Below are 21,002 nucleotides of genomic sequence, written 5' to 3'. Positions count from 1 at the left end.
GTGTTACGGTGTAATGATCACAGCTGGCTGTTTTCTCCTCTCATTATGATAAAGGTATCAAGAGGCTCGCGCCGAGATATTGTGTGGGAAACGGATGGCTTGTTATTCTATTGTGACATGACAGCCTGAATGAACAATAAAAATGGGGGAAGAGGGAGAATGTTTGTCCGAGGGTCTTGATTGGAGGAGAAGGAGCACGCCGTGATTGATTTCAGCGGGAGAGGGCGAGGAAGGAAAGTGGATTCAGGAGGTGTCTGTAATCAGAGAGACAAAGCCAAACGTACAAGTGCGGTTAAGAGACAGGTTCGGCGCGAGAAAAAGAAACAGCACGCCTCCCCTTCCCTTTGTCATTTGAAATATGCAAGCTCTTGATACAGAATACCATACCTCGATCATTCCTGCCACTGCCAGCACAAGACAGATGGCCTGAATCTCATTTCCACTGCGGTGCTACCTTGTCTTGGCAGCTCATCTGAAACTCTGCTATTAGTAATCCCTTACATACTGTGTGTCAAGGTATAATGTACATTACAGGTTTTACGGCACCTTTAATCTGGCAAATTCCCTGGTTTTTTAAACCAAAGAACTGGCGACGCTGCATGAAGGCATGGGTTTGTGTGTTGAGGGAGCTGTGAGGAGTGAAATATAATGAGGATCTGGATTACAGGAGACAATAAAGCACACTGTGATTTGATTGTTATCGAATTGTGGGCGGATTCATGCTCCCAAAGGAACAGTGATGGCAAAGAAAAACCAGAAGAAAATATGTATGCACGTGCACGTACTATGCAGATGAGAAGTATTCAATTAATATGTCGTAATCACATAAAATGATAAGCCCTAATAATCATAATGCATTCGAATTCAAAGCCACGATGTTCTTTCATCATACCAGAGCATGCAGATTTTTCCTTTTCACAAATACGTAGTCAAAACAGCATATGCATTAGCCAGCCAACCTTGTTGCTGGGTTAGATTTAGACATAAACATCTATTAATACATTTTGCTATTTTATAACGTGCCTGAAAATAGAAAAAGCTTAAAGGGATAGTTAACCCAAAAATGAAAATTCTATCATTATTTTCTCACCCTTTTGTCATTTCAAACCCCTAATACCTTTGTTTATCTTCAGAACACAAATTAAGATATTTTGGATGAAATTCAAGCAGCAACTCATTTACTCACCCTCCAGTTGTTCCACATCTGTATGAGTTTTTCCCTTTGTTGAACACAAAAGAAGTCATTTTAAAGAATTTTGATAACTTAGCAGTCACTGACTTCCATAGACTACTATGGTGATGAAACTGTGATGACAGAACTGTGCTGAAACAGTTGCTTAACCAGTAAAATTGTCTCTTTTCTGCTTTAGTAGGGCAGTCATCGCAAAAAAAAAAAATGTTCTTGGGAGAAATAGATAAATGCTGTTTCAGCAGTATTTTGGCAGCATAATGTTGCACAAAGGCCTCACATGGCAGCAGAGAAAAGGAGAAAATATGTGACATATTAGCCAAGATTGTGCATTATACTAAAACAACGGCAGAGGGCAGTGTGGAATAAAACACGATCTCCACACAAGCGTCTCAGAACTATTCGTTTCTTCCTTAAAACATTGAAGTGTACATATGCCGAATAGCAGAATGGCGCCTCGGGAGAAAATGAATCACTCTTGGAAACAGGAGATGGCAAATCCGAGCACTCAAGCATTTAAATCCATGTCTGTCAGATTGTTAATGTGCAGCATACTGATTACACTGATTTATGACTGATACACCCACTGGGTGGCGCTTCTGTTTTTGCTGCTTCAAGGTTTGTTTTATATTACTGTCATATCCTGTTTGCTCATTGTGGGTGTGGAATTAAAACATGCTTAGTGACAGTTAACATGGTTAAGAACGATGTACAAATTAGTCTTTCTGAGGCTTCTGTATGGATTTTGGAATAAAAATTGTATTCAAAAAGAACACTTTCATACGATACCAACAAATACAGTTGAGGTTAAAAGTTTGCAGAAATGTTCATTATTTTACCCAAATAAGAGGGATCATACAAAATGCACGTTATTTTTTATTTAGTACAGATTCTTAATACTGTGTCGTTACCTGAATGATCCACAGCTGTTTTTTTTTACTGATAGTTGTTCACAAGTTCCTTGTTTGTCCTGAAATGTTTAAACTGCCGCTGTTCTTCAGAGAAAAACTTCAGGTCCTACAAATTCTTTGGTTTTTCAGCATTTTTGTGTATTTGAACCCTTTCCAACAATGACTGTATGATTTTAAAAACCAAAGAATTTGTGGGACCTGGAAGATTTTTCTAAAGAACAAGCGGGCAGTTTCTTCAAGACAAACAAGGAACTCTTTAACAGATATCACTAAACAACACACACACTCACATGTGGATCATTTAGGTAACAACACAGTATTAAGAATCAAGTGTATGTCAAAATTTGAATGGGGTCATTTTTATAAATTCAACCATTGTTTTTTTCTTTTGGACTATATCGTCTTTTAAGTAAGATATCTTATTCAGGTCAGTACTAAATAAAAAATAACATGCATTTTGTATGATTCCTCTTATTTTGGTAGAATAATTCTGCAAGGTGTATGTAAACTTTTGACCTCAACTGTATAAAAAATGTTTATAATAATGTTGTAAAGGGGGCTGAAAATGTTTTGAATTTGAAGATCGGATATTTTGTCTTCTGGAAAACATGCAAGTATCTTCTGTAGCTTCTGAAGGGCAGTACTAAATGAAAAAATATATATATTTAGGCATAAGAAAAATGTACACATCTTCATTCTGTTCAACAGTTTTTTACCCCCGGGTCTTAAAGGGATAGTTCACCCAAAAATGAAAATTTGATGTTTATCTGCTTACCCCCAATGCATCCAAGATGTAGGTTACTTTGTTTCCTCAGAAAAACACAAACGAATATTTTTAACGAAAACCGGTGCAGTCTGACAGCCTTATCATGGAAGTGGATGGCCACCAGACCTTTAAAAGTAAACAAAAACATGCACAGACAAATCCAAATTACACCCTGCGGCTCGTGATGATACATTGATGTCCTAAGACACGAAACGATCGGTTTTTGTGAGAAACTGAACAGTATTTATATCATTTTTTACCTTTGATACACAGCCACGTCCATCTCTCCTGAGCACGAGTTTGGCATCAGTCACGTCACATGTGCACGCGCTTCTGGCGTAGTATACGCAAACGCCGTAAGCGATCTGTTGCATGTATACGACACTCATTGTTTACACAGAGCACAGAGATTGTGGATATAGCGGCTATTCAAAATGGTAATTACTTGCGCGTATCCTGATTGTTTAAACCGATTTAAAGCTAAAAGATTACATTAGTTTGCGCAAACTCATCCGGGACTTTTCACTGATTTCCCCCTACGGCATTTGCGTATTCTACGCTAGAGCGCGTGCTCATGTGACGTGACTGATGCCAAACTCGTGCACATTACAGATGGACGTGGCTGTGTATCAAAGGTAAAAAATTATATAAATACTGTTCAGTTTCTCACAAAAACCGATCGTTTCGTGTCTTAGGACATAAATGTATCATCACGAGTCGCAGGGTGTAATTTGGATTTGTCTGTGCATGTTTTTGTTTACTTTTAAAGGTTTGGTGCCCATTCACGTCCATGATAAGGCTGGCAGACTGCACCGGTTTTCATTAAAAATCTTCGTTTGTGTTTTTCTGAGGAAACAAAGTAACCTACATCTTGGAAGCATTGGGGGTAAGCAGATAAACATCAAATTTTCATTTTTGGGTGAACTATCCCTTTAATGCATCTTTAATATAATGTAATATAGTCCCTCAGTTGTCCTCAGTGTGAAAAGATGGGTCTCAAAATCATACAGTAATTGTTGGAAAGGGTTCAAATACACAAAAATGCTGAAAAAACAAAGAATGTGTGAAACCTTAAGGATTTTTCTGAAGAACAGCAACTGTTCAGGGACTTATCTATCAATAACTATCACAAAAAACAGCTGTGGATCATTCAGGTAACAACGCAGTATTAAGAATCAAGTGTATGTAAACTTTTGAACAGGGTCATTTTTTAAAAATAATAAAAACGTATTATTTTCTCTTGTGGACTATATGTAAACATCTTCTATGTGAAATATCTTATTCAGGTCAGTACTAAATAAAATAACGCATTTGTATGATCCCTCTTATTTTGATAAAATAATAAGTTTTTGCAGACTCTGCAAGGTGTATGTAAACTTTTGACTTCAACTGTATGTATCGCTCTCTTTCTATATATATATATATATATATTAATTGCATATTATACATATTTATTATTATTAATAACAAAAAGAAATAAAGTACATAAACACATACAAATTTCACCCACACTCTTCCATTTTAATAGGGATAATTTATTTATTATGCCACGCATATAGAACTAACACTTCTCAAAAGCAACACAATGCACAGACTCATGGCTGCACACCGCAGCACAGTGAACAGCTTTAGCTCTTTGTTAAAATACTCGGTGGAGCACCAGAATCACTACAACTCACAAGAAGCTAAACAAAGTTCCCTCACACAATACAGAGACACAATAAAGGACTGATGCTATTTGGATACCAAAGCATAGATGTGGATGGGGACAGGGGCTGTCATGGAGAGCAGTGTTCTGTGCCACTGACTACCGATCTGGACCTTTGAATTCACTGCGTTTCCATCTAGTCTCCATTCTACAGGAGCTGGCGTTGCGTGGCGTTATGTGTGGGAGAGTAAGCACAATGAACACACTAAGACTGATGACCAGCCGCCACTTCAGATGGGCCTCCTGAAGTTCTTGCCGGCGAAACGAGCCTTGTCACCAAGCTCCTCCTCAATCCTGCAGATGTCAAACAATTTCAAAATCAATCTTGGAATTTGGCTTACTTTAAACAACTTAAGGTGTGCAAACTGGCACTTGATGATATTTGTTAGAGTTGGAATATTAGTAAGAAGAAACTATGCAAGAATAAGAAAATATGCATCTCTAATAGATTTAGTAAATAAATAAATGTGAAACATTGATGAGTTGAACCTGCACTGCCATTTAAAAGCTTGAGATTTTTATGATTTTTATAGTCGCTTATGCTTGAAAATACAGTAAAATACAGTGATGCAAAGCCGAATTTTCAGCATCAGTACTCCAGTCTAAAGTGTCACAATAGACCTTCAGAAATCATTCTAATATGCTGATTTGCTGCTCAAGAAATATTTATTACTATCAGTGTTAAAAATATTTGTGAAAAACCCTTTTTTTGTAAGATTACAATTGTATTTTCTGCACTTTTGATCATTGTATTGCATTGTTGTTAAATAAAATCTGTTAAAATCACAACCTTTTAAAAGGTATATTTTACAGAAGGAGGAAGAAAGAAAGTTAGGATTATAAGAGAGCATTTGGTTGCTAGGGACAGTAGTCAACTATAGTGTACAGTTATGCAAAAATATTTGACTGTATGATGCAACAATTGACCAATCAGAATCACCAGTTCCAGACAGAGAGCTTGTATAAGTAAGTAAAAAGGTTGTATAAATGCAACCGCTCACCTCAGCAGCTGATTGTACTTGGCCAGACGCTCAGACCGGCAGGGAGCACCAGTCTTGATCTGAGAAAAAAAAAAAGAGACAATTTACTTTGTTATTCCCTACACAGCATTGGCCAACAATAGATAAGACAGTGCTTGGCAAGCTTTGTACCTGGCCAGTGCAGAGTCCGACCACAAGGTCAGCGATGAAAGTGTCCTCTGTCTCTCCAGAACGGTGGCTGACCATCACACCCCATCCATTAGACTGGGCCATCTTACAGCTAAACAAAGAAAGACAGACACAAAACACTTTACACACAAAACCAAATTAACCATATAGAAAGTTCTTATATAAAAGCATCCACATCCATAGTGTGAGAGATCAGAAACACTCACGCCTGAAGGGACTCGGTGACGGATCCGATCTGGTTGACTTTGAGCAGCAGGCAGTTGCAGGCCTTGTCAGACACGGCCTTAGCGATACGCTTTGGGTTGGTCACGGTGAGATCATCACCCACCACCTGGATGCTAGTGCTGGCAGTGAAGTTGGTCCAAGCCTCCCAGTCATCCTGGTCAAATGGATCCTCAATGGAGACCACTGAGAAGCAAAAGATTAAACTTTTTTGATTTGAGCTGGAGTCTAGTGTTGTTTTTGGCGGCCGGTTTTAATTTTAGTTTTAGTCTAGTATTCGTGTGAAGCTGTCATTTTAGTTTTTATTAGTTTTAGTCGGTTCATACTCTTTTTAATCTAGTCAAGTTTTAGTCAACTAAAAGTCTGAGCATTTTAGTCTTATTTAGTCAGAATTATCGGTGTCTATTTTCGTCTAGTTTTAGTTCATTTCTTATGGTTTTTATGGCACAAGTTGATTTATTTTATGAAACTGTCCAAAAATCGCTTGAACATCTGAGACGCAGAAGCAACTTTTTCCACCTTTGACCACAAGATGTCATTAGTGTGAACATGTTGAAAAGCTTCGAGTAATGTACCTTTTTACAATACAGTTGAGGGGAAAGCCTCGGTGCTTCGAAAAGCTTCATTTTCCCATCATTACTAAAAAGTGCAAATAAAATGTGTCATTTCTTCTTTTTCTCCCAAGGATGAACCCCGACTGGCTGGCCATTGGTCCCTTAATCTGTGTCAGACTTAATTTTGTTTGTAGTCGTCTTCTAGATAATGCCGCGAGTGCGTCTTGAGGAAGTGACGTCGCCTGCGTCTGTACGGTTTAGACTAGAACGGATACAGCTCTGACTACTGGGCATGCGCACGTCAATCTAACGTTATAACATTTAGTTTTGTCTCGTTTTCGTCAACGAAAATAAAGAGACATTTTAGCATATATTTTATTTTGTAAACCACATTTAGTCTCGTTTTTATCCGTCAACGATATTGCATTATACATTTAATTATAGTCATCATCACATGACCAGCATTTGTGTTTCGTCTCTTCTCGTTTTCACCATGTGATAAAGGTTCGTTGACGACGATATTTAGTCATAATTTTCGTTGACGAAAGCAACACTACTGGAGTCCAATGTTCCAATCCAAGATGTTCATGTCTTTCCTTCTTCAGTCCAAAAAGAAATTAAGGTTTTCGAGGAAAACATTCCAGGATTTTTCTCCATATAGTGGACTTCAATGGGGATCAATGGGTTGAAGGTCCGAATCGCAGCTTCAAAGGGCTCTATACGATCCCACCCGAGGGATAACGGTCTTATCTAGCAAAACGGTCAGTCATTTTCTAAAAAAATAAAAAAGTAAAAGTGTAAATACTTTTTAACCACAAATGCTCATCTTGCACTAGCTCTGAGTTTGCAATGAGCATCTATGACTTCACAAATTGAATAATCATGTTGGAAAGGTTACGCGTGGTTAGTACTTTGCTTCAAAAAGGTAGGGTAGGGAAAAAAAACTCCATCTTATTTTCTCCTCCAACTTCAAAATTGCCCAACATTGTTGTTTTACCTTTTTTGAAAAGGACGTTTGACTTTCTTTGCGTGTTCGCTTTGTAAACACTGGGTCGGTACCTCAATCTACGGCATGCTTGAACCTTCCAACATGATTATGCAATGCGTGAAGTCTAGCTAGAGCAAGACAAGCATTTGTGGTTGTAAGGTAAATACATTGTATTTTGTTTAGAAAATGACTGATCGTTTTGCTAGATAAGACTCTTATTCCTCGGTTGGGGTTGTGTAGAGCCCTTTCAAAATGCACAGAAACTGCAATTTGGACCTTCAATCTGTTGATCCCTGTTGAAGTCCACTATATGAAGAAAAATCCTTGAATGTTTTCAACTGAAAAAAGAAAGACATAAACATGACACAGGGGTGAGTAAATTACCAGGAAATTTTAATTCTAGAGTAAACAAATCCTTTAAATGTAGCTGAACAGATCTGTGAAATCTTTTCACTGAAAATTGTTTTGATAGCATATCAGAAATATTTGAATGTCACCGTTTTTAACTTGATAATACATAAATGATCCTTCAGAAATCATTCTATTATGCCAGTTTGGTGCTCAGGAAATATTTCCTTTCACTTTCAGTGTTGTGGACATTGTAATACATTTTTCAAGGACTCTCTGATGAATAGATCTAAAAGAAAAGCATTTTTTAAGCAGAAATCCTTTGTAACATTATAAATGTTGTTGCTGAAGTAAAACATAATAAATATATAAAAAACATAAATGTTATTGTTGGAAAAAAGGGGCCTTTTTTTATTAAGAGATTATCTAGGAAAGTATCTGGTGGAACCGCTGACCAGCCTCTAAGAGGTTAAATCACCGCTGTTAAGATTCTCACCCCCACAGCAGGGTTTCATTCACTGCTGGATCTTTTTTTAGGAGATCTAAAGATACCCAACACATATGCGGGAAGAATTTGTGTTTGGGTAAACACTTAGATAAGGAAAACGTGTTTTGGTAACACCTCACACTAAGGTTAAACGCACTATGATCCTAAGTTAGTATTAATAACATTCGTTATAAGGATAACTATTGCTAAAATGCAACTTGGGCTGTTTTTTTTCCCTGTAAACGAGACAAACTTCTAAAAGCTTTTTATCTAAAAGCATAATTATGACAAACGAGCCGTTTTTTGAGATTGACAGTGATTTCGTTTTGTGGTCAATGGCCGGTGAATGGGAGTACTAGGGGCATAAATTTGAGCGCATCAGAATCAATATTTTTACAACACTAAGAAGGCTCGACACACCATGAAACTTTGCTCAAAGTATCGCCTGGGTCTCTACACATGAACTCGAGCGTTGAGAACATTGTTTGTGTACACAGAGTTTACTAAAAAGAAAGTTTTTGAACAACTCACTTTCACTGTTTGAGTTTTCGCTCGCGGCCGTCTTGCCAGTCAAGAGGTGTCGATCTCCGAATGCGAGGATGGATAGCTCCTAAAGCATATTTCCATATAAATGCACGGCTAATTCGTTGTTTTGTCGCAAGTGAAAAACAATATTAACCTTCTAGTTGTAAAAAGAGCCTCATATAAGCCTAATATTTCGTCCTATAGAGTCCATTCATTCGCATTCGGAGATCGACACCTCTTGACTGGCAAGACGGCCGCGAGCGGAAACCCAAACAGTGAAAGTGAAAGTCTTTTTAGTAAACTCTGTGTACACAAACAATGTTCTCAATGCTCGAGTTCATGTGTAGAGACCCAGGCGATACTTCGAGCAAAGTTTCATGGTGTGTCGAGCCTTCTTAGTGTTGTAAAAATATCGATTTTGATGCGCTCAAATTTATGCCCCTAGTACTCCCATTCACCGGCCATTGACTACAAAACTAAATCACGGTCAATCTCAAAAATGGCTCGTTTGTTGTAATTATGCTTTTAGATATATGTTTGTCTCGTTTACAGTAAAAAAAAAAAAACAGCCCAGGTTGCATTTTGGCAATAGTTATCCTTTAATGTTTATTTATCACATTACTTGTCAACGTAGATGCTCTGACTTCGGATTTGCACTAAGCAGTTGTCACTGATCGTCTTGAGGATTGTAGTAGAGTATCACATTCTTTCACACAGTAACACTAAAGATCAGGGACACTGACCAGGATAATCCTTGACAAAGCTCTTGTAGAGGTCAGCCAGCTGGTCAGGGCTGATATAACGGCTGGGGTCATCAGGTGATTTGAAGTCCAGGTCGTACTTGCCACCCTTGTAGAACTCAGAGGCGGCAACATCCATGCCGATCACAATCTTGTCGGTGTAGCCGGCTTTGCTAATGGCATTCTTCAGCAGCTCCAGAGCTGAAAAAGATATGTAGTTGATGCATAACATTTTTCTTAATCAACATAAAGACTTTAGGTTAAACTATATACAGTCAGACCAAAAATTATTTAGACACCAGATATATTTTTGGATTTTTTTTTACTAGTGGGGCCAGGACACTATAATTTATGTATGTAAGTGAAATCAGCAAAATAAAGTAAACTGTGACATATTATACCCAATAATTATTCATACGTTGGACTACCAGTAAAATTTATACAAATGTGGGACCAAAAATTATTCACTTTGACCTGACCATGTTTTGCTTAAGTGTTTTGCTAATGCAACCTTTTTTGCAACAATGCAACAATTTTTATTGATTGTAATCCATTACATACCTTTCTTTCAAAGTTATCTAACATTATCAAGATGAATTTGTTCTGACACAGTTTAACACAGATTTCTTTTCATATTTTATTACCATTTTCAAACTATAGCGAATAAACTGAGACAATGTGAGAAATGTTGAAGGTGTCTCAATAAATTTTGGTTTGAGGTTTGACTGTATGAATGTATAAGTATGTTTTAGGTTTCACTTACACTTTTTTTTACACTATTTCAAGATAATTTGAATGGTTCTGCAGTCCGACAAATGCTGTTTTAAATGTACAAACATTCAATGTAGTCTGTAGAACGTTAACTTCCCAAAAGTATTTCAAGTCAAATGCCCAATACCTTTTGTAAGTACTCATAACAAACCATTAATATTACTGCAGTGTATATTAGCTACAGCAAAATAAGTTCAGGTGCTGATTTGTAGTTTGTTTAAACATAAATGCATCTTGTTTTATATATTATTTTATGGTGCTATGCTTATTACACACAAACTTTTAACCCACAGCAACTTCTGGATCCCTGTCTAATTTAGACAACTAAATTAATGTAAAAAAATAAAAATAAAAATAATATGGGTAAAGAGGAGGATAAATATTTAGACATTCACAGAGTAAGTAATCCAATTTTTCTCTGCAATAGGCAGATGTTATGACTGTGATTCTCAGGGACCGCAGAGGTCATGCGCATTCCCAGAACTCCCCAGCGAGTGGGCCACAGCTGCAGAACTTCACTAGCTTCAATTCAATTATACCAATGCACCAGATCTTAAAATTAAAACTGTTTGTTGCTTGATGGAAATTGGTTTTGAAGGACTGAACCAGTTTAAGTAATGATTCATAGTAACTCAAACATTTTGTTGTTCATTGGCCATGTTTGTAAACTCGCTTATCTATAATCAAGATAACCGTAATCTCTGACTCCTTGAGTTATCTCAAGTGTTATCTACAATCTGTATATCTTATACCATATTGTATATTAGTGCTTATCTGTACTTGTTTGTTTACTGTGGGCTTAAAATGAATTTGATTATACTTGTGGTAGTGTTCTGTTTTGAAATACATGGGAATTCACATCAATTCATAATTCTGTAGTATTTGCATTCTTTCAAATCTGCTCCATAAAACTAGGGCAGATTGAGATCTAGACTCTATGCCTTTTATCATAAAACTCCAGGCTCTCACCTTCTTTGTTCTCAAGGATGTTGGGAGCGAAGCCACCTTCATCACCCACATTGGTGGCATCTTTGCCATACTTCTCTTTAATGACATTCTTCAGGTTGTGATAAACTTCAGCACCAATACGCATGGCCTCTTTGAAGTTGCTAGCACCGACAGGCAGGATCATGAACTCCTGCATGGCCAGCTTGTTGCCGGCGTGGGAGCCGCCGTTGATAACGTTGAAGGCCTTTGAAAAGAGAGAGTCTATTTATAATGTGTCATGGTTTGCATCCTTCAGTAATGTTTACGTTTTATGTCATGGAGCATTTACTCCAGACCAAATATAAGAAGTATGCACCAATACAGCAATTTTGTCTGGTATTTATGATATTTATAAATATTTATAACACTAAAAAAGGCAGTATTTTAACTGAAGCTATACAGAATTGTATCAGTTTCCATCCATGTCATTTTAGTGAAATAAATAAATACTTTAAAAAAAGAAGATGAATTCAATAATAAATTGTTTTAGAAAAGCCAAATAGAAATGAAAAAGTTTTATCCACTGTGGCTCTTTGTGAAATTCATCAAATCTAGCAAATAAAAATGCACAGAGAAAATGCTCTGATGAATTTAGTCACGTGACTTGTTTAGGGCAAAGTCAGATGACTTTAGATTCACATCTAAGAATTGACTGAACTTCAGAAAATGTGTTTCCATTTTACGTGACATGCCAAAATTTGCATAAAATAGATGGGTGAAACTAGGGATGTAACAGTATTATCAATATCGTGGTATTGCGATAGCAATACTGTCTCAAAATTGTTGTGGTCATATTTAACATAAAATGTTTTTACAGTTGTGTTTTGGGCCATTATGCTTTGGCACAGTATCTGTCAAACGAAATAAAACTGAAAGCGCAATATGGCTTGAGTGTTTCAACGCGAAGCACACACTTTGTTCAGGTGATCAGCTTGTGATCCGGTGTTTTCCACGCCTCAGAACAGCTCAATTCATAGTGAATGCAGTGAACTTGTTTATTGCATATGCTGTGAGTTTAGCGCATGTCTGGGAATGCAAGGGCCACCAGTTCTGCTTTATTTTTGTGGCAGATGATTACAGCATTTCACTAGATTTACTGAAGCTGGAGTTTTCCATCAAAATAAAAGCTCTACTGCAGTTTCCGTCAAAATAAAAGCTTAAAAGTGCAGTATGAATTGCTGACAGCTACTGGTTTAAATTGGGTAACTTTAATGCAATCCAAATTCAAAGTATCTCTTTTCAAGTGTAGAAATTAGAAAAGAATATAGGAAATTTCCCACTGTAGTGTAAAGCAAAAAATTAAATGAAATATTAATTTTCACTTATCTTACAGTGCAATTGTTTTACAAAATATGGCTATTACGGTCATCACTGTCAACAATAATGTTGTTAGGCTATTATTATTATTATATTCTAACTTTTTTGGCTTCCTATAACACCAATGTGAATGTAATTTAGACTAAGACAGTATACCACAAATAAAAAGAGGGTTGAGTCCCCTTTAAAGTTTAGGTATAAGTCAATTCAACGCTTTTTTTTCTGACTTAAGTTAGGAACATGGGTTGAAGCTCTTAATTTTGAACTTTCAAACTGCATAATATAAAATAATTTAACTTTAAAATGTACAAAATGTAAAATTCTTCATTTGTCTTTAAAAAAAATATCAAAATATTGTATAATATTGGACTTCATATCGCAATATTACCGTATCGTGAGATTTTGATATTGTTACATCCCTAGTGGAAACCAGTAATGTACAGCATTAAATGGGACATCGGATGCCTATTTTCCACAAGTTGGAATGATTATTTAGGGTTTTCATGAAATGTTTGCAAAATACTTTGGTTAAAATTCCTCAATGGTCGTGTAAAACAACATCCTTTTTATCCTTGTCAAAAAAAGCTCTGTTCACAGCGATCCGTTTCGGTGCATTTTTTTTTTAAATGATAATGAGCTACTGCTTACCCCGCCCCTCTCTCTGTTTTTTGTGTATTAATCAAAAAACAAAGAAAAGCTAATCCACTGTGTCCTCAGTTGCCCTGATGTCAGGAGAAAATGAAGACTCTTAGGTTTACTTTTACATTCAACTACAAAACATCTGCATCGCTTACGAGACATTATCACTACAGCTGCTGGAGCGCGAAAAAAATGGCGGACAGCGTACAACTAGCTGAGGGTTGGAAATATGCTAATACGGGACAGTCTGTCAGCGGTCGTGGGCGGAGCCTGAGCAATATGATGTCATACTAGTCAGAAAATCAAAACGCTTGATAATTGAGACTGTTTAGGTTTTTTGGGGATTAAAAAAAAAGAAATAAATGGATTTTTATCATTGTAGGGTGGTTATGTCGACATACTGCTAAGACACATTCATATGCAAACGTGAATTTTGCATCCGATGTCCCCTTTAAGGACTGATAGTTATTATGTTTGTTATTCAGAGCACGTACAGGGACAGGAAGAATGACTTCTGGGTTGCCGGCGAGGTCTGCGATGTGGCGGTAAAGGGGGACGCCCTTCTCTGCAGCACCAGCCTTGCACACAGCCAGGGAAACGCCCAGGATGGCGTTAGCACCAAACTTTGCTGTGGATTCAAGTGAGCACATTCATTAAAATAATAGATGTGCATTTCAAAGTCTTTATAAACCAGCATGAAGAGCTGTGAAAAATTACGCGTTCGCACCATGAATAAATTCTGTCATGGCAACTCAAGGAATTGTAACTATAATGAAACACTTAATCATTTTAATATGCTTACACTTGTTTTCGGTGCCATCCATATCAAGCATCAGCTTATCGACCTTCTCCTGCTCCAAGACTGACACGTTCTGTTTAAGCACAAAAGATTGATTACTGACATCAATCATTATTCAAGGAGAACGACATTTACACAAACGTAATTTAGCATAAAACAAATGCGACGTTACAGCATTCACAGCATTGTGAGATTAGGGGGAGGTTTTTTTTCAATATATCTGTCTTTAGAGATGACTAAAAGCTAATATTTATTCAAATGTTAGTTAATATTCACAACAAGACACTTACCACCTTACATAATGGTTCCAAACTTATCTAACTATTTTAAATAATCTTTCAGTACCTCTCTTGTATATTATGAATAACCACAACTCAACAGTATACATTATCATGTTAGTCAAAGAACAAATATTCCTACCTGGCTAACCAGAGCAGGTGCAATTGTTTTATTGATATGCTCAACAGCTTTTGAGACACCTGCAGGGACACAAGCAGACCATCACTGACCCAGGCCAAGGAGTGGATGAACATGCAGAGCAGACATGACTAGATGACCACAGAGCAGATGAGTGCTTTATTGTCAACGAGAACATCTGTGATCATCTACAAATACCTGCCGTGGTTAGTCGTCAAAGCAAACCCAAAGGCTCATGCTGCTTCTGTGCTATATCAAAAGGGGTTAAGTTCCTCACTTCAGTTAATACACACACTAATTTACCTGATTACACAAAGCAGGGGCCAAGAACTCATTTACATATTTAACAGCTCTTTTCACCCCTGACAGAGGAGAAAAGACGGCAGAAGAAAGAGGAGAAAAGTAAAACACTGAAGTGCAGATGGATACAATTGAAAAAAAAAAAACTGTGAGGAAATAATGGATTTCACAGAAAATAAGAAATTAATGTTAAAAATGAGTACTGGGTAACGATTAATCGCATCCAAAATAAGTTTGTGTACATAATATATGTGTGTCCTGTGTATGTTTATTATGTATATATTAAAAACTTTAAAATAATTTAAAATATTTAATATATAAACGTTATAAACATTTTTCTTAAATATATACATAATAAATAAATAACTGTGATTATTCGTTGCCCAGTACTACTAAAAATAAATAAATACAGTACATTCTTCATTTTATTCTGATGTTTTTTGGATGTTATTATGATATATGAAATATACATAGAATTTTATGTATATTTGTGTAACATTACAAATCAAACATGATTCATAAAGGGTTTGCACATAGAAAATGTAATTAGATTTTTACACACTACACACTAAATGTTTTTTGCAAAAAGTCCCTTATGGTCTTATACCATTTGTTTGATCAAAAATACAGTAAAACTGTACTGTGAAATAGTATTACAATTTAAAATAACTGTTTTCTATTTTAATATATTTGTTATATGTAATTTATTCCTGTGATGGCAAAGCTAAATTTTCAGCATCATTATTCCAATCTTCAGTGTCACATGATCCTCCAGAAATCATTCTAATATGCTGATTTGCTCAAGAAAAAATTCCTAAGGTTTTTTAATGTATAGAACATTTAAAAACAGCATTTATTCAAAATGATCAAATGTCTTTACTGTCACTTTTGATCAATCTAATATGTCCTTGTTGAACAAAAAAAAGTAATATGTTTATCTAATGTATTTTTCGAAAACCCTTAAGTTGTTTTTTTCAAGCAATACTGTTTAAAAAACCTGCAAACATTTTTATTTTTATTGCATTTTAAATATTCTCATAAAATAATAGTGATAAATTTACATAAATAATAATACATTTACAAACTGAATATCTGAAATACAAACCTTTGCCCAGATAACGTGTCTTGTCATTGTCACGGAGTTCAAGGGCTTCATAGATGCCAGTTGAAGCGCCACTGGGCACTGCAGCTCTGAAGAGACCTGTTGAACAATAAATACAATGAAACCTGTGAATGCTTATAAATATGTACAAACAACCATGCTAATTTAGCAGAAATCTGTTTCTAGAATTTCGTACTAGAACCACTGAAGTGACAGTTTGCCTACTTGTCAATATATAGGATATAATATTCTTAAAGAAAAAAAAATATTGATTAGATATTGAATAATACCAATCCAGTAGATAAGAATATACTGTAATGTAAAAAGTGATGTAAAAAGGGGGTTTCCTCTTGTGATGTAACTGACTGAGAGAAAGGGACACCCCCTGATTGAGGTTGGCACACGTGCACTACATGATGCCACATTTCAACTCAGAATGTGGCAAATCTGCACATGCATATTCAATCAGCTTAGCTGAGTGAATGTAAGTCGATTGCCAAAGCGTGCAGATGAAAACGGATTTAAAGCTTAACCAGAAATGTTACACAATGAGTTTATACCTAACCAATCATTTCTACCAAGCAATGGTAGAGTATCCAAACCTATAAACATATAAACCAGTGCAATAATGCATAGTTTTGATTTATGTAACATAACTGTGTTAATATACTGATCCAATCGTTATATCAAATTCGTAGAAATTGTGCACCACTAAAACAACTCTAAGCTATACTTCAGGGCAGTCTGTATTTTTCCAGCCCTCATACCAATGAAAACGCATCCATTAAGCTACGCTCAAATACACACAGACACATTAGATTTGGGTGAGTTGTCTCCACTTGTTTTCATACATCTGGGACTGAGGGAAAAAGTACAGGAACATCAGTAGATGAATAAACATTTTACACATTAGTCCGTATTAAAAAGCACATTCATCACCTTTGAAAGATTGCCTTCATACACTAACCTGGCAAAGTGTGCCAACTCCCTCTCTCTGTTCAATACAGTCTGGCAGGAGAGACAATCTGCATATTTGTTCTCTTGCCAGCCTCAATCTTTCAAAATGGTCATTCACTAAACATAATTAAAACTCTGGGCATGTGTTAGAGGTCAAGGCCTTGTGTTACTTTTGTGTGTAAGGCACCGGACAAAAACAAGTTACAAAATCAAGTATGTGCTTTTAAACATTGTTGCAAATGAGCAAAACACTAATATGAGATACAATGGGACAAAAAGTCTAAATGTTGTACACTATCATTCAAAGTCTGGGGTCTAGATTTTTTTTAATGCATCTTTTATGCCCACAAAAGCTGCACTTAGATTAGATTAAACAATTAGGTTAAAACAATTAGTCACGATTAATCGATACAAAATAAAAGTTTTTGTTTGCATACTATATGTGTGTGTACTGTGCATATTTATAATGTATATATAAATACACACACATATATGTACTGTATATGTTTAAAATATATCTGTTTGTATTGTATGCATTTGTATGTGAGCACGTGTATATAATTTTTATTATTTATAAATATTTTACATATAAATCTAACATATTTTTTCTTAATATATGCATGTGTGTGTATTTATATATATATATATATATATACACATAATAAATATACACAGTACACACACACACATAGTATGCAAACATAAACTTTTATTTTGAATCGATTAATAATGACTAATTGTTTTGCAGCTCTAATTTGATTACAGTAAAACAGTAAAATTATGAAACCATTAACCATTTTAATATATTTTAAAATGTAATTTATTCCTGTAATGGCACAGCTGATTTTTTAGCAGTACTGCTTAATATTTTTGTGGAAACTAACTGATACAGTTTTTTTGTCTGGATTTTTTGATTAACAGAAAGTTTAATAAAACTGCATTAATTTGAAATAGATTTTTTTTTGTAACACTGAAAAATCTTTACCGTCACTTCAAATTAATTTAATACATCCTTGTTGAATAAAATATAAATGCATTTAAAAATAAATAAATACAAATCTTTCTGACCCCAAACTTAAATATATGATTACTTTCTGTGTTCATGTGCAAACCACCATACCGTAGCAATGCAATCCAAGTGGTATGTATTACTTTGGCTATTTATAACAACCTACCACCTGATACGTTGACTCTTTGCTATTGGACACCAACATGAGGGCCTGAATAGGCAGAGAGCAGCTCAAAAGCTCACCCATGTGAAACTACCACAGCATTCAGACTGTACGCCCCAATAACACCACATGCAATGTCAATTACTGTCGCTTTGTATTGATGTTAAAACTGTAATGGACTGCTCTGTGGTTGAAGAGAGAGTAGTGATGGACGATGGTTTTTATTTTTATAATGGTCCCATTTTTGTATTTGCTGGCACATTACAAAATGAATTAAACCTCCTGAAAGAATCATTAGATCAATATACATATGTGATTCTCTTTTTTAGTATTAAAATATTTGAAGTAAATAATATAATATTTTTTGGATTACATACCTTTTTTGGTGTACAGATCAACCTCCACAGTGGGGTTTCCACGGGAGTCAAAGATTTCACGAGCGTGGATCTTCAGGATGGACATGTTGCAGTTTCTGAGCAAAAAATAAAACGTAAAAAACACAACGAGATAAAAAGATAACAGCCACAAAATATCACAAATATGGTTAGAGATGCACAATGAATTGGTACCATATAAGTAATTGGCCTGTATTTTTTATTTATTTTTTTATTTATTCATCTGCATTGACCGATATTGGATAACTGTACAATAATAAATCAAAATAAATATCCAATTTTTTTCTGTAAATTATATTGTAGTGATACACAAGCTCACATCACAGTTTTCATTATTTTATTTTGAATTAATCTAAACAGAATAGGATTATACATTTATATAATTATGCTTTATGATAACATGGAAGCATACATTTTACTTCTAGTATTGCTACTCCCCTTGAAGGCCTTATAGTGTTTACCCCACTAGGAAATGACTCAACTACTCCACATTGAGTCAAAGATGAAGAAGGTACTACCCTGTTTCACCACATTTCATCAGCATCCACTCTTTATACAATTTGTAGTTTCAGTTAATGCAGTCACCAAAGGACTTACAATTTAAAACTGAGTAATCATTCCCATTCTGACAGTCAAAATGAGCAACAGGCGTCAGAAGTTGAGAATACACTAACTTTATGACTTGCAGGCGACTATTTCCCTCTCCAACCAAGAAAAGCTGAGCCCTTTCAGCTGTCAGCACCTGTTTGCCTAAAAATGCAGCTGTACTGGACATTAAGAAATGTGTAGTGACACTCAAATCCTCTCTAGCATGACGCCTGGGAAATCACTAATCATTTGTCAATTGAATTAATTACTTGACATTCTTCAGAATGATTTGTTTTCAGAAGCTTTTGTGCAATAATACAATGAATTTGGCTTATATAGACAAAGATTAGTATCTTAAAATCCCCTTTTTTCATTGCCAGACCAACAAAACACTTTCCCGTTGATATCACAAGACCTATTTCCTCATCACCACCATTTTAACACATAAAACCAACAAAACAACACATACACTTCATTTGGACCAATGGAAAATCCTGTAGCCTTAAATGTCGGTGGAAACTTCCAACTGGCCACAACACAGTGGGTTGGGTTAACTGAGACAGACAGTAACAAGTGACAGGCCTTCTGTCTGCAGTGGAAAGCTCTCAATTTTAACAGACTTATATTGAGAATTACATTATGTCAGCTTCAAATTTAAGATTTTAAACATCTGTAATGATTATAAAAAAGGGTGTGGTGATAATACTAAGAAGAATACCTGCAACACTGACAATACAATATAGTTAATTCAGTCTAAAATAAATCTATTTGCAACATTATAAGCTACAAAATGTATCCAGTTACGTCTTTCCAATATCCGGTGTCAAACACGGATTCGTTTTAGTTTGCTGTCAAAATCCCGTGTACAGCAGCTGTAACCTAAACCGAATTCATTTCTAACCTAAATGTCATTTTACATTTTTGAATGAACGTGCTTCGTTCACGAGAAACGTCTGCATCTCTTTTTAAAAACAACTATGTGTGACATAAATGTTGTAATGATAAAATTAGATGATAGTAACTGAATACTCAGATTGTAGAGGACGTCATCGCACGACAGCATCACCTTCATCAGTATTGCATAACTCGGTTGAACATCACGACCGCTGATTTAGCATCTTTAGCACATTTTGTTTTTCATGAAATATTTTTATAATCTAAAATATAAAAGCTACAATAAACGCCGTGTATTCACCTACTACCGTATCTGGCCTAGCCAGCGCAAGGGCAGTCGATAGCTGACCGTGGTGCAGAAAGCAGAGAAGGCAGAAGGCTGCTGCTCTTGCTCACTGTTAAGTGTAGGGCATCAGGAAGCGGTCAGCGCTAGCGCGTTTCTCGAGCTGTGATTGGTCAGACGCGATTCACGCGGTACGCTACTGAGAATGCATGGCAAAATGCACGTTTTCAACCGGCAAGACTCCGCCTTTCACAGGATGCGGAAATTTTCATTCATTGATTAAAGTTTTTATTTATTTTACTTTAAGGCTGTTAATGACATACACTTGGCGTTATCTGGAATATCAGTGGTGTATCTTGTGTTTAAAGCGTTTTCTTCAATATTTTCGTGTTTTATGCTGGAAACTGGTGCATTGTGGAGTACGTGCAAAGCATCACCTACTACCAGTGATGCGTCATAGTGAGTGTGCACATGAGTGAACGAAGACTGATTGGACATGGCAGCTTTTATGTCATTTTAAGCTCAGTTTACATTGTGGTTTATAAAATTATGTACATTCGATTGCACACTAGTTTCAAAAGGTATATTTTTATTAATATAAACTAATATGATGATAGCACGATCTATTATGACAGCATGTTTGCATATTGTATTTGTATATTAATTTAAATGTAACTGCTGTTTTTTAAATTATGCTTTCAGAATTTATTTGATAGCTGAGAGCTTTTTTTATTTTATATAAGCCTAGTCAATGTGTTCATCTTCATAAAGCAA

The 21,002-nt window shown here is 35.7% G+C and overlaps 1 protein-coding gene across 3 annotated transcripts; it reads right to left on the bottom strand.

Annotated features, from left to right (window-relative positions):
- Window positions 1-4,385: 4,385 nt before the first annotated feature.
- eno1a (enolase 1a, (alpha)) lies at window positions 4,386-20,393 on the bottom strand. Of its 3 annotated transcripts, none has more exons than XM_073822590.1 (12): window positions 20,254-20,393; window positions 18,446-18,540; window positions 15,943-16,038; window positions 14,841-14,899; window positions 14,124-14,193; window positions 13,816-13,949; window positions 11,348-11,570; window positions 9,611-9,808; window positions 5,950-6,151; window positions 5,726-5,834; window positions 5,576-5,634; window positions 4,386-4,868 (listed from the first exon to the last, which is right to left on the bottom strand). In XM_073822590.1, the coding sequence occupies exons 2-12, from the start codon at window positions 18,528-18,530 to the stop codon at window positions 4,805-4,807; spliced, it is 1,299 nt and encodes a 432-aa protein (XP_073678691.1). In that variant the 5' UTR covers window positions 18,531-18,540; window positions 20,254-20,393; the 3' UTR covers window positions 4,386-4,804. The 3 variants fall into 3 exon arrangements, with proteins under 3 accessions (XP_073678691.1, XP_073678689.1, XP_073678690.1); XM_073822588.1 differs by lacking the exon at window positions 14,841-14,899 and adding an exon at window positions 14,541-14,599; XM_073822589.1 differs by lacking the exon at window positions 14,841-14,899 and adding an exon at window positions 14,541-14,599 and having other exon boundaries at window positions 18,446-18,542; window positions 20,251-20,329.
- Between the last annotated feature and the right edge of the window lie 609 nt (window positions 20,394-21,002).

This window comes from Garra rufa, chromosome 18 (genome assembly GCF_049309525.1).
Source record: "Garra rufa chromosome 18, GarRuf1.0, whole genome shotgun sequence".
Lineage (NCBI taxonomy): Eukaryota > Metazoa > Chordata > Actinopteri > Cypriniformes > Cyprinidae > Garra > Garra rufa.
This window is presented reverse-complemented; position numbering and strand designations above follow the sequence as displayed.

Coding starts and splice junctions, on each gene's coding strand:
- eno1a (XM_073822590.1), bottom strand. CDS start 18,530: ATGTCCATCCTGAAGATCCACGCTCGTGAAATCTTTGACTCCCGTGGA. Junction 14,900..15,942: donor GACACGTTATCTGGGCAAAG/GTTTGTATTTCA, acceptor CTCCTCTGTCAG/GGGTGAAAAGAGCTGTTAAA. Junction 14,194..14,840: donor CCCCTGCTTTGTGTAATCAG/GTAAATTAGTGT, acceptor GTGCTTAAACAG/AACGTGTCAGTCTTGGAGCA.